Source organism: Larimichthys crocea, chromosome I, assembly GCF_000972845.2.
Source record: "Larimichthys crocea isolate SSNF chromosome I, L_crocea_2.0, whole genome shotgun sequence".
Taxonomy (NCBI): domain Eukaryota; kingdom Metazoa; phylum Chordata; class Actinopteri; family Sciaenidae; genus Larimichthys; species Larimichthys crocea.
The window spans coordinates 38,115,625-38,127,907 of record NC_040011.1 but is presented as its reverse complement, the minus strand read 5'-3'; the positions used below and the strand labels follow the sequence as shown (position 1 = coordinate 38,127,907).

At 41.1% G+C, this 12,283-nt stretch overlaps 1 protein-coding gene across 3 annotated transcripts in view; it reads right to left on the bottom strand.

Annotated features, from left to right (window-relative positions):
* The window catches only part of gria3b (glutamate receptor, ionotropic, AMPA 3b), an 80,781-nt gene that overhangs the window by 50,246 nt on the left and 18,252 nt on the right, over window positions 1-12,283 (bottom strand). For all 3 annotated transcript variants that reach the window (XM_019268480.2, XM_027282562.1, XM_010736194.3), the window contains exon 3: window positions 5,970-6,209. In XM_019268480.2, the coding sequence (XP_019124025.2) occupies window positions 5,970-6,209 (240 nt within the window). The remainder of the gene's footprint in view (window positions 1-5,969; window positions 6,210-12,283) is intronic.

Here is a 12,283-nt window from a genome sequence, read left to right as displayed (position 1 = left end):
GCTGCATGAGGTGGTGACATCGAACACTAGTTCAGATGTAGTTTCGACTGTCAGCAGTTAAATGATAAAAGTAGCTCCATCCACGTGTTGGATCATTTTCCTCCAAACTGTATCACATTCAGAATATTGATTGGTAGAGGAAATGATGGAAGGAGATGAAGGGAGGCCCAGCATTGTTCTTAATATGTCATCACTGCCTTGGTGTGGCAATGAAAAAAAAAAAGATGAGGAGGATATTGTGAGACAGGCTAAAATTGTGTGTCTCACACCATTCATAGTTATAAAGAGGTAGCAGGGCTTACCACAAAATACCACTCGCATTGCTCTCTGCAGATTGGTATTCACGAAATGTCAGTGGAGAATATAAGTGCTTGTACAGTGTCAGGAGAATCAGTCAGTCATATTTATAACTTCGATCACATCCTTTTATTTTCCACAGCTAACCCTTGATACTCACTTCAAGGTGAACTGGATTTTCTCAAAACTGACAAAATAAAAATAATGCAGGATGGCAGTGGTGCAATAAAGGAAGGATAGACATTCAGTCAAGCCCTCCCCCAAACAGCAAATGTCCAATCACAGCTTAGCAACTCTTAATAGGCACAGCAGGCCTCAAGTTTAATTATCTAAATTGTTTAAAATGTATTGTGGCCTTAAAAACAATTCTCAGTGAGTAAGATTGACTGTTCTAGCAATACACAACTGTAAACGTACTGTATCTGGCTGTCTATCTAAAAACATCAGGCCAAGCATTAGGTCTATTGTCAGTCTACACAACCTTAGTTTGTGGGGTTATAGGCTACATCAAGCACATTCACATTTTTTTTATGTGGAAGTCAGACCTGAATGCTAAGAGAGTTTAGGGTAACATTAGCAGGTCTGTCTTGCTTCCTAGTCTTGGGGAGTTTATAATCCAGCAACCCCAGCAACGTTACCTCAGACAGAGCCATAAATCATTCTCATCCTTAAAGCTCTTCTCTTGTAGCTTGCCTAATTACGTCTAAACTGCAATACAAAATGCTGTTTTATTCACTTCCATGTCATCTACATGCGTCATCTGCTGAGTATACTGACTTTTTGGGGACATTGTTAGGGACGCCTGAGTTTTAGCTTCTGTCTCTGGGTTCTCATTTTAAAACGAGTCAGCTAAAAACTTTAAGAAGTCAGCTGGAGACAACGTTTTCAACCTATTCATGGAGCTAGATAGTTAGCTGATTAAGCTGATTTAACTGATTAAATCTGCCAGAGACAGTTGCCTAGAAAGAAATGAGAAACTCCTTTGTCTCCCTCTGATTGAACTGTTTCAAAGATTACAGTAGTGGGAATTTTGACTGTTAAATCTGTCACTATTTCTATTGTACACTGCACACTGTACATGCTGACAACCCACTTGTGGTTCTTTCATAATTCATCTTTTCTTGACAACTTTGCAGTATTTAAGGAAGGAAGGTTTGTGCTGATTTCACTACTACATTCACAGCATAGCTCAAAGGCAGGCATGTGAGATGGCTCGAATAAGCAAGAGGTATGGTATAGAGAAGTGCGAGGAAGAGAGAAAGAACCAGAGCGACTCATAAATCAAATAGAGGTGAGATTGCTGAATCAGGGTTGATTGTGCCTGGGAGAGACAATAAAGCCTGTAATCATCTGTCTCTGCTGCACAGACCTGGCAATTATCTGCCCATACCTGACCGCCAGAACAGAAAAGGGCAAGATCCATCTACCTTCACCCTATACAGCTCAGGAGTTTTAGGGGAAAATTCATCCGCTGATGCAAACTGAAAGAACAGAAAAAAACAATATTCACTCTAGGAGAGCTAAGAATTAGGAAGACAGAGGATGTGGTTAAGGTGAGTGTTGCAGTGTTAGATTAATCCTGGTCAGCCTTATATGATATGGTGGCGAATTAGAAGAATCAAGGCTCTTTCATCTCTCTCTCTACGCATATATGTATTAACACACACATATCCTGTCAACATTTTACACCAGATAAAAGAAGAATAGCCACTCTTTAAGCTGGTTAAACTCTGCCTCCATTTGCTTCCAGTGCAGTTCCTTCATCATAATGTCTGCTTTTCAAACAGCTGTCTGATATTGGCATTAAGGGTACAAATTTCCCTCCATTTCCCTCCACTACATCGGAGCCTGACGCATATGGACCATCACTCTCCGACTGAAAGCCCTGCACTAAAGCCTAAAAGCATTTTTTGCCAGCCTAATAACACAGCCAAATGAATAGTGTGGTTGTAATTAATCTTTTCTATTGACTGAATAAAACCTCTTGGTGGAACTCGGTTAGCTGTGTTTTCCCTCCCCTAATAGAAGAGTTTGGAAAATAATTACAAAGTTGCTTTCAGTATTGCGGATGATCAATGCTTTTATCAAACACAAATCAAAAAGCAAGGAGGCACCCGAGAAAATAATTAAGGTGCTTTGTGTCGCACATCATGAGCAGAGGGTCATTTGTCATTTGGATTATTTGTTCATTCACTGTTTACCTGCAGCAAAATTAGCAATCCTTCAGTACCAGCTGTTTACATGTGATGTATTATAGTGTTTGTTTTTTTGTGTAAACCTGTGTAAAGATTATTTCCATTTAAGGTTGGAGATCACTGGCTTGTCTCAACATGTCAATTATGACAAAAGAACAATGGAACACAATAGCCTAACACAATTTCCATTGACTCTCAGTTAGTTGATCCAACGAAGCAGCATCATGGAGACTGAGAAAAGAATTAAATAGATCAGCAATTTACAACCAGGAGTACTTGTACCCAAGGGTATTCTTTTGCAATCTCGAGAGGGTACAAGAGAAGGTTGTGGAGTAGTTAAAAATATACATGAATATATTTGTGTTTAGGAGGAAAATATTGTCACAATAACCAGTAACATGCCAGCTATGATTAGCTAACAGCACAATACACACTTCCCATGAGTCTGTAATAACACCTTCACAGTTGGGAGTGTATGAAAACCAGCAAGCAGAAAAGCTGAAATAGTTATCTAAAAATAATGGACAGATAGTTTAAAGGTCCAGTGTGTAATATTAAAGGGGCTCTATTGGCAAGAAATTTAATACGATGCTCATTAGTATGTTTTCATTCATGTATAATCAGAATTGTTGTGTTTTTGTTGCCTTAAAATGAGCCTGTTATATCGACAGAGAGAGTGGTTCCTTTTCCATGAAGTCTGCTGTGTTGAACTGCCATTTTTCTACAGTAGCCCCGAGCAGAGAAACCAAACGCTGGCTCTAGTTAGGGCTTTTTGCTTTTTATGTGACTTTCACAGAGTGAAGTTTTTCTTACATACTTGGAAGGAGAGGGTGAGGTGTGGGAGAGTATTCATTTGGTTGCAATCTGCAACTTCAGACGGTAAATGGACTGTAGCTGACCACTCAAAGCGCTTTTACACTACACATCTCATTCATCCATTCACACACATTCATACACTGATGGAATTGGGTGCCAACTGCTCTTCAGTTTTTTTTTTAGGAGCTAACCATTCATATGCATTTACACACCGATGGTGCAGCATTTGGGAGCAATTTAGGGTTCAGTCTTGCCCAAGGACACTTTGACATGCAGACTGGAGGAGCCGTGGATTGTACCGCCAGTCATCTGATTAGTGGAAGACCCAGCCGCCCACTTCAATGCTAGGTGCCATTAAATCCTACACATTGGACCTTTAAACGCTAGATTAAAAAAAAAGTCTAACAGTTAAAAGAGTTATGTTAGAGTTAAAATAATGGTGTTGTAATTAAAATGAGAACCTTTTTTTAACTGATATACAGTTGAAATAATTGAAATACTAATGCCAAACATACTAGAGAAACGGTTTAGATAAAAGTCATAAACAAAACAAAAGAAATAATTAGCTCAATATAATGGATAGTCAGTTGAAACTGTGACCTAAAAGTATTAGTAGTATTGAAAGATTCAGCTTCTGTCACTTCAGGTAGATATACAAACTTGACAAATCCACCCTAAACATGAAACAAATCAATGAATATATTATAACGTTACTTAACATACACTTTACTAAAGACATTTAGAACTTGATGAGTAAGGTTGTGAAGGGGCGTTTGAGCTCATCTGACAGGGTTGTGAGGCTACGTCGGCTCTAAAAGGTTGGAAACCACTAAAATTAATAAATAGCAGTTGAAAGCAGTTGTCTGTCAATTTTCCCTTTGCTTCTTAGCCAGAGGGTAAGAAATAAAAAAAATAAAATAAATAAAAAAACATTCACCCTTGAAGACTATTTTCCCTTGTCACTCCCCCTAGTTTAGCCAGCAGTCAGTGTCCATATTGCCAGGGGAGCTGCACTACCTGATAAGCAGAGGTAGAGACTCTCTGACACATCTGTCTGCTTGATGAGCCAAGTGTCAAAGCCCCCCAAAGTGCTGGATGGAGTGCATCAATAAACGACTTTAATCCCCTCCTGGGGCCAATGTCCTCCCACTAATAAGGGATCGTCTTACACCACTGGCAGTAAGGAGAGAGGTAAAAGTGGCTTGGCATGGGCTTCAGCACGGGGATGTACAGTACACGGGGAATTGTCTGTACACAGGTAACAGGGTGTAAATCACATGCGCCTGCTGTTGCCTTAATTGCTGTACTGATTTGGTGTTTTGTTTCCTCCTCCTTCTCGCTTTTCCTCCCTCTTTTGCCCTCTGTCACTCTTTAAAGTATATGTCTATTTGTCATCACTCTTTCTCTCTCTAACACCTCTTCTGTGTTTGTATTTCAGGCTCTTTTCCCCACCTCCGCTGTGTCCAACTGTGCCCCAGACTGTCTCACTTGCCAGACGGAAAAAGGAAAAGCAGAGGGATAGCGGACCGGTAGCTGGGCTGTATTGCTTGTGCTTGAAGGACGTGTGGGTTGCAAGCATCCTCGGGGAGGATCCAATGAGTGTTCTAGTCTGAGTGACCCTAATTAACCACATATTATCTGCAGGCTGTGTGGAGGATTAAGACCCTACAGGCCTGGAGACCAAAAGACAGAGGACTTCGTTCTAAAGCACACTTCATACTCTGCCTCAAAGGAAAACACAGAGAGGTGGGGATGTGAAGCTGGACCAAAAATAAAGAACCATACAGGAAGCAGAGAAGTCACTGCATAGAAGACCGGTTGCTTGAAGAGTGTCTGGTGGTCAGGGCTTTTCAATAATGAGCAAATAAATAGACCAAATCCAAACAGGAATGTGGAACCACCCTTTTTTTTGGCATCAAGACATGTTGTTTTTTTTGTCTGTCATATCCTGAATATATCTTTCCCTCCTACCCAGGTGCTGTTTGAACAAACTGAAGTTTCTGTGGGAGGAGGAGATCATTATTCTATCGAGAGTTAATGAGCTCATTTTCTTGTTTGACATTAGTACACCCAGACATGAACACTTCACCATGTTGAAAAGGGGCGTCATACGCATGGCACACCGCTGCATTAAACCACTGTCTATTGTCAACAGGGCAATGCAATCTGGGAGCTACACAAAAAAAAAGCCTCCATTGATGCGACACAATAAGCAGCCCCCACAGGCAGGCAGAGACTCTGATTTCTGTAGAAAACATTTAGCAGCAGCTCTGGCATACCTCATTTCAGATGAAAGACGAGCCAATATCAACAACATGATTAAACAGAAGATTAACTGACACCAAGCAGCCAACTGTTAGAAGAATCAGAAAGTTATAGCTCATAAGATGTGCCGTTTCTTCAAGTGTAATGTGTTATTACAAGTGTTATGAGCTGCTGGTGATTTTATTCCACATTTACATAATAGCAAACTACTGTATAAAATAGTGCTGTGTTAACAGTTCAAGCATTTACAGGGCTTTCATAGCGCACTACAGGGTAAATCTATCCTTGACTAACCCTGGTGTGCAGCAGCTATTCTGAGTCGCTGTAACACTTCCTGTGGTTCCATGCTGTAATTCAAGCATTTAGTTCTGACTCAAAGCCCGTGCTGTCACCTACCTCGCTCGGTGTCGTAGAGGTAGACAAACTTCTGCCACTTGTAGTGAGAGAGCAGGCTGAGGACGGCACCCCGGAGGGCAGGTCGCATCTGGATGACAAACTGCACCTCATTATCGGTGGGGTAACTGGGCGTTACAAAGGAGGTGTGCAGAGCGCCGCAGAAGGAGGTCAAGGTGTTCATGGACTTCTTGTCGTAGAATCCGAAGATGGCGTACACTCCGCGGGAGAACTGGGAGCAAACTGCAGGGACAGCAGAGGGCAAGAGGACACAGGTGTTTAAGACATTACTCAGCAAAAAAAAAAGCGTATGCACAATTCATAAATGTGAAGCTCATCACTTTAGGCAGAAATAGATCGATTGGGTTGTTTGACCCACCACCATAACCCGACAATTAAGGGTTTGTATTAAGCTAAATGACCCCCTGGTGCACTCAACAAATTATCACAGGACTGCATATGCTGCAAAAAATAGTAGTAATTATACAAATAACGGTATATAATAATGGCAAGTATATTGTACTGATGTGTTCATATGGCTTATTTTATTTGCTCATTAGTCCCAAACCCCAAAGTATTCACTTTATTATCGTGTATGACTTTTAAATGATTAAAACAGATAACTGATTATCAAATTAGTTGCTAATTTTCTGAGGATCAAATAATAGATTAATAGTCCCGATACACCATACTTGAGAATGAAGAACAGAAAATGAATTTGCAACTACTACAAAATATATATACATATTAAAAAAATGCTACTTTACTGGAAGGAATTGTTGCCTTTCTTTGTCTTTTGGAACAGTAAACTAAGACAAAACAAGCAAAATGGTGATGTGTGGATGACATTTTTCACTATTTTCTATCTAAATCTAAATATTTGTCAATATTGGGGCATAAACATCACGTTCAGTTCACTTGTCATATATATGTATATATATATATATATATATTCAGTTTCAGTCTCTGGTAAATTACTGGTAGCAATTTAACTGAGGAGCAAAACATCGTCAGAATAATTTATAGTGAAATGATACCCTGGTGATCACAATTCAGACCTTGTGTTATTCATGATCTGCATCTGGAGAGCAGAACAATGTAGAGAGAGAGAGAGAGCCTGCCCTACATCAAGAAGTGAACAGATCCGGTAACAGTGACTTGAACTGTGGCAGGATGTCAGCAAAAAAATCCTGCAGGTGTAAAATGCAACTGATACAGTATGCGTCTGTGCTGGTAGCAAAAGTGGCAGCCAAAGGATAGAAACGTCACAGCATTCACCGGAAGGTCTCGAACTCCCACCAGTTATCGCTCTGTTCCCTCATCCACAGTGAACGGCTCACTGCAGCATCCACAGCAGACGTGAGTGCCACCGCTGCCTGTCGACGCTTCTGCTGCCTCCTACGAAAGAGCTGCAGAAGACAACTCCTTCAGCCTCGAGTGAAAAGTGAACGCAGTTTCACTTCCAATCACCTCAAAGCCGCAGCGTTTGTTTTTGTCAGTCACAGCTACATACTCGGTGTCTTTGCTTCGCTTGGATGGTTAATTAGAATCTAAATGAGGGCATGAAATATAAACAGAGGGAAAACAATAACCCTTTCCACAAGCTGCACAAAAACTAGACACTGCACAGTCAAATGAATATCTGAGGCAACCAAAAGCAAAAGAAGATAAACAGTTAAAAATAAAAAACATCTAAATGTTGCAAATCTATAACAAACACTTCAGGGAACGAACATCTCAGTAATAAAAGAATGTTCTTCCTGTGTGCGTGTGCATCTCATGACATTTCTTGAGAGGCAGAAAGCTCTCGTTTCGATTTTTGTTTGTGTATTCATCATGCACTCTAGTGGGACAACGCAAATTGTAAGGCAGCAGCAACTTCCATTCAGTCAGAAGCCATTAATGTGTAAACTAACATTCAGAGCTACAGATGTGTTTTGCCTTCTTACCCTATCATGAATGGCTGTTCACTTATTCTGATTGACTCTCAAGTGTTCCCGCTGGGTAATCAAGCATTCTTAACATCCGTAAATACTTTCCAGTATTTCAGTACAATGTGTTGGATGACAGGAGGGGAAGGCTCTATCTGATCTCATGATCTCAGTGGCTATGCTAAATATGTGTTCCTGATTGGATATTCATTTAATTCCTACCGTAGAATACACCAGATGTAGCTTAGTCCCTTGTTTAAATAAGGATAAGGATTTCTTTTCGTATTCTCTGAGCTTGTTGATGCTGAACTGGAAACAATTCATCACTGACAAGACAGTTTGTCTTTTTGGCTTCAATCCTCATCAAGCACAAGATGCTATCACACAGACGTTTTTTCTTTTTTTCTTTTCCTGACTGTCTTTGTTAAAAATCATGCTACTTTACTGTACGTGCAAACCTTTCAGGAGCTCAGAGGACAACATGACAGTGCTCACGTTCCCGGCTCTTAAGCACAATTGCTGTGTGAATGAGAGATCTAGTCGCTGGGGGGATTTGCCTCATCCGTTTTAATTCTATTCCCTCACTATCTGTCCTGGTACAGACACCTCTCCCAAGGTATAAGCATCCATTCTCGGTAACACACACACACACACACACACAGGCAAAGTCACACACACACATGCAGACATATAAGCATGCACACACACACACACACACACCACTGCTTTCTGATAAGTGAATCAACAGATGGACAGCAGTATTGTGGGTAAGTGCTGCAGGGTGAGTGGTGCAATCTCCCACACTGAATGGAAGCCAGTAGGAGTTCCAGCCCTCGTCGAGGCCCAGTTTTCTCTGCACTCCCTCTTAATTTGGGCCTGTACTGACACAGAACCTATCCTAGGGGACCAGATCTGGCAGCCTCTTTCTCTCTGCTCAGCTGTCCTCTGCTTATTAGGTTGAGCTTTGAGCAAGCCCAAGCCTCAATAACAGATATGTTCACACACCCTCATCTTGCTACCACTCCTCCCTCTGTTGTGCTCTCATCTTGTCCCAGTTTGTCGTACAGTGCCTTTGTGTTGCGACCTTTTCAGGGCCCTCACCTTATCACGTTGAAATGCTTCACGTTTTGCACGGATCCCATGAGCTACGCGATCTGGAGTGATCTTAGCTACAGGAAGGATCTCCCAGGGCAGTGAGGTTTAGAAGGCTGTTCTAGACAAAGAATGACCTGTACTGTTTTCGGGGGCACGCACTGCACCAGATCTGCCAGTATCTCTGCAACTCACCCTTCAGACAACAAGTCGCCCTGCCCAAAGAGCTGCACACATCTTTCTTCACAATAAATCCAGTTTACACCGTCTCCAGTCTGCCCTTGTGGAAATTTGTTACATATTGTATGGCATTCACAGCCACATGCATGCATTGCCATAAATAGACCAGAGCACAGTTAACGTAACACTACATACAATTAATGGAAGCAGTGTTATTGATTTTCAATGAAGTGCCATAAGCCGTGCTCTGCAGAAACCTCATGTTTTCACACTCTTAATCACTATTGGCTCATTTCCATGATCAGAGGCTTTCAAGATTACACTACATGTGGAGGCTTTGTGGGTTCTGATAGCCTGTATATACTGTAGCCTAGAGGTGACAGTAAATCTAAAGCTACAGACACCCTTCAGGTGGAGATAACTGTTGACTAGTGCTACTTTTTCAAATTACAGTGTTGGTTCTTATCACCATCACCTGTGAGGAATGACACGGTGGTTTCCAAAACTCACATATTTTTGTGCAAGATTGTAACTTTCTAATTAATATATTTATTTTTTATAAGCTATACCAATTTGCCACATTGCTAATTTGGGGCGAGCGTTTTTTATTTCTTAACCATTTAAACTTTAATAAACCCTAATTCTCTTTCAGTCAGGGGTAAATACCAAGACAGCAGAACAAATGAGCACAGCATACACACTGGCAAGTTTATTAATAGGAAATAACAAACAAAACAGCAATCAGTGAAAACATATTGACCACATCAAACTGTGGAATTTAAAGCAGGAAAGTCAATTACAACAAGATTTCAGCTTAATAACTTCAATAGAAGAAAGAACGCTTACATTTTAAACACAAAGGATAGAGCTTAATTCTCAAACTTCTAAAGTACTGACTTTCCTATTATTATTTTTTTCTTAAGAAATAAACTCAGAACCCATCTATATGTATGTGTCCTTACACTTCATTCACTTTCTCCCAGAGATGTCCCTCCATGCTGTACTGATCCTCCACCGCCCCTTTCAATGCCTCACTGTCTCTCTCCGCTCTCCTCTTATATATCTTCACCACTGTGTTTGACCTCTCCTTTTGTTGCCTGCCTTTTGCCTCAGCCATCTGGTCGTCCCCCAAAGCATACATCCTCTATCTCACTCCACCTGAGCGCCTCTCTCTTTCCCGTTTCACATTGTTTCCCCCATAATATTGCCCCGCTCCATCAGTAGAGCAGAGATTGGTGTTGGACTTTTGCTAAAGAAAAAAAAAAATTAATAAAAAGAAGAAGAATTGTACGGTGCAGTCAGGATAGAGATCTGCTTCAGTGAATTGGTCAAGCCTCATCCCTTTCAGTAATTAAATAAAAAATGAAATAAACGTCGTGCTGTAGGTTGAAATAAGAACCTGCCTCCGACTCAGAAAAAATAACACAAGTTAATATGATTCAAAGATTCTGTGAGTGTCACCTTGAATTTCAATAATGCTAATTTGCTCACAGGTCCTCAGACAACCATGTGCATGTGCACAGAGTCATTAGAGGAGGTTGCATGAGGACTGAGAGGTAAACAACACGAAGATAATTCTGTCTCATCTGCTCCTTCTCTTTTGCTTCTTCTCCAATCTCATTTTCCTTTTTTTTCCCGCCTCCTTCCTCTGCAGCTAACCGTGCCTCCTCCTCCTCCTCCTCCCTCCTCCTTTTTTCCTGCTGCAGGGAACCATGCATCCCCGTCTCCAGTTCACTGGTCAAACACACACAGTGTGCCGCCCTCATTCCCTTCTATAATCAGGACACTTGGCAGTGCTACGGGGATGTTACATTTCTGATGCATCACTTGAGATGACTGGCCTGGAATGCTAGTTCAGTGGGATATGTGGTATCCTGCAGGCAAACCGGGCTAATTCATAAAAAAAGAAAAAGAAAAAAACCTTTTCATGCACTCAAAGTATCAGAACTTCCATGTTCTTTCACAGCCCAAGAGCCAGAGCTTTGCACAGCCTTGGGAAGAGGTGGTCGGAAACAGTAAATGTCAACGATGATTGTATCTCTTTAGCTGTTTCCCTCGTCTTTCTTACAAAACCCATGTTCTGTTTCTTTTTGGCTCTGTTGTTTCCTCTCTCAGCAACATGTCCTCCATTTCCTGCCTGTGTCTCGCTCTCCTTCTCCCTCTGGTCTTCGAAGCTCCTCTTCCTGGTAACCCCCAACCGCCCCCACACACACGCATACACACAAGCCTACATCAGGACGAGCCTGCTCTCAAGAAGGGATGCTGTCACTGGGAGATAGCTCGTAAGTGCCCTGGGGGATTGCATCAGCTCTTGTCATATAGAGATGTGAAGTGCTTCAAACTCAAATGGCAGACCCAGATTCAAGAACGACTCAACTGCGACGGCGCTGTGAAACGTTAAAAGGAAGCTGTTACTAGTCTTTCTCCATCAACATCGTCAAAGTATTTACATTTCAAATTATATGTTGGGTTAAAATGACGTGAATACGTACACTTGGAGAAGAGAGCAAATAAATTAACATCCAGTAAACGTATCCAGTAGTTGGGTTTATTTTCATATTATTTTATTCTAATATATTAGTCGACTTTCACTGGAATCATGTTTCATTTTTGTTGTTTTACACATATAACACATCTTTCAGATGTAATGCATAGTGAATTTACGTTAAGATTTTGGATATTTTATGCCTTTTAGTGATAGTAGAGAGAGCTCTACTAACCTCTTACAGTGGTGAAGTGGTGCCTGGAGAAGTGAGTATTTTAATTTTTGCCGCAGATGCTTCTTTTAAGCGGCAAAGTATAAACACCCTGATTTTAAACTGTAACACGTAAGACTACTTTTGCATATTTAGTTCGCCCAAAAATGGGGCAGTAGTATTTGCACATTGTCACTTAACGTCTGCTGCTTGACTTCGGGGAGTAAGGCTCATTAAGAAATTAACATTAGCCACAGAAGAGGCGCAGATTTTGCAACGAAGACAAGTGAGACAACTACATAATTATGCACTTTCAGTGAAGTATTCCTCATTCCTTTAAAAAAAATCAGCTTGTAGACCACTACTGAATTATGGCCATCATTTTCAAGTCGGTATACCCAATGCCGGCTGAAAAATT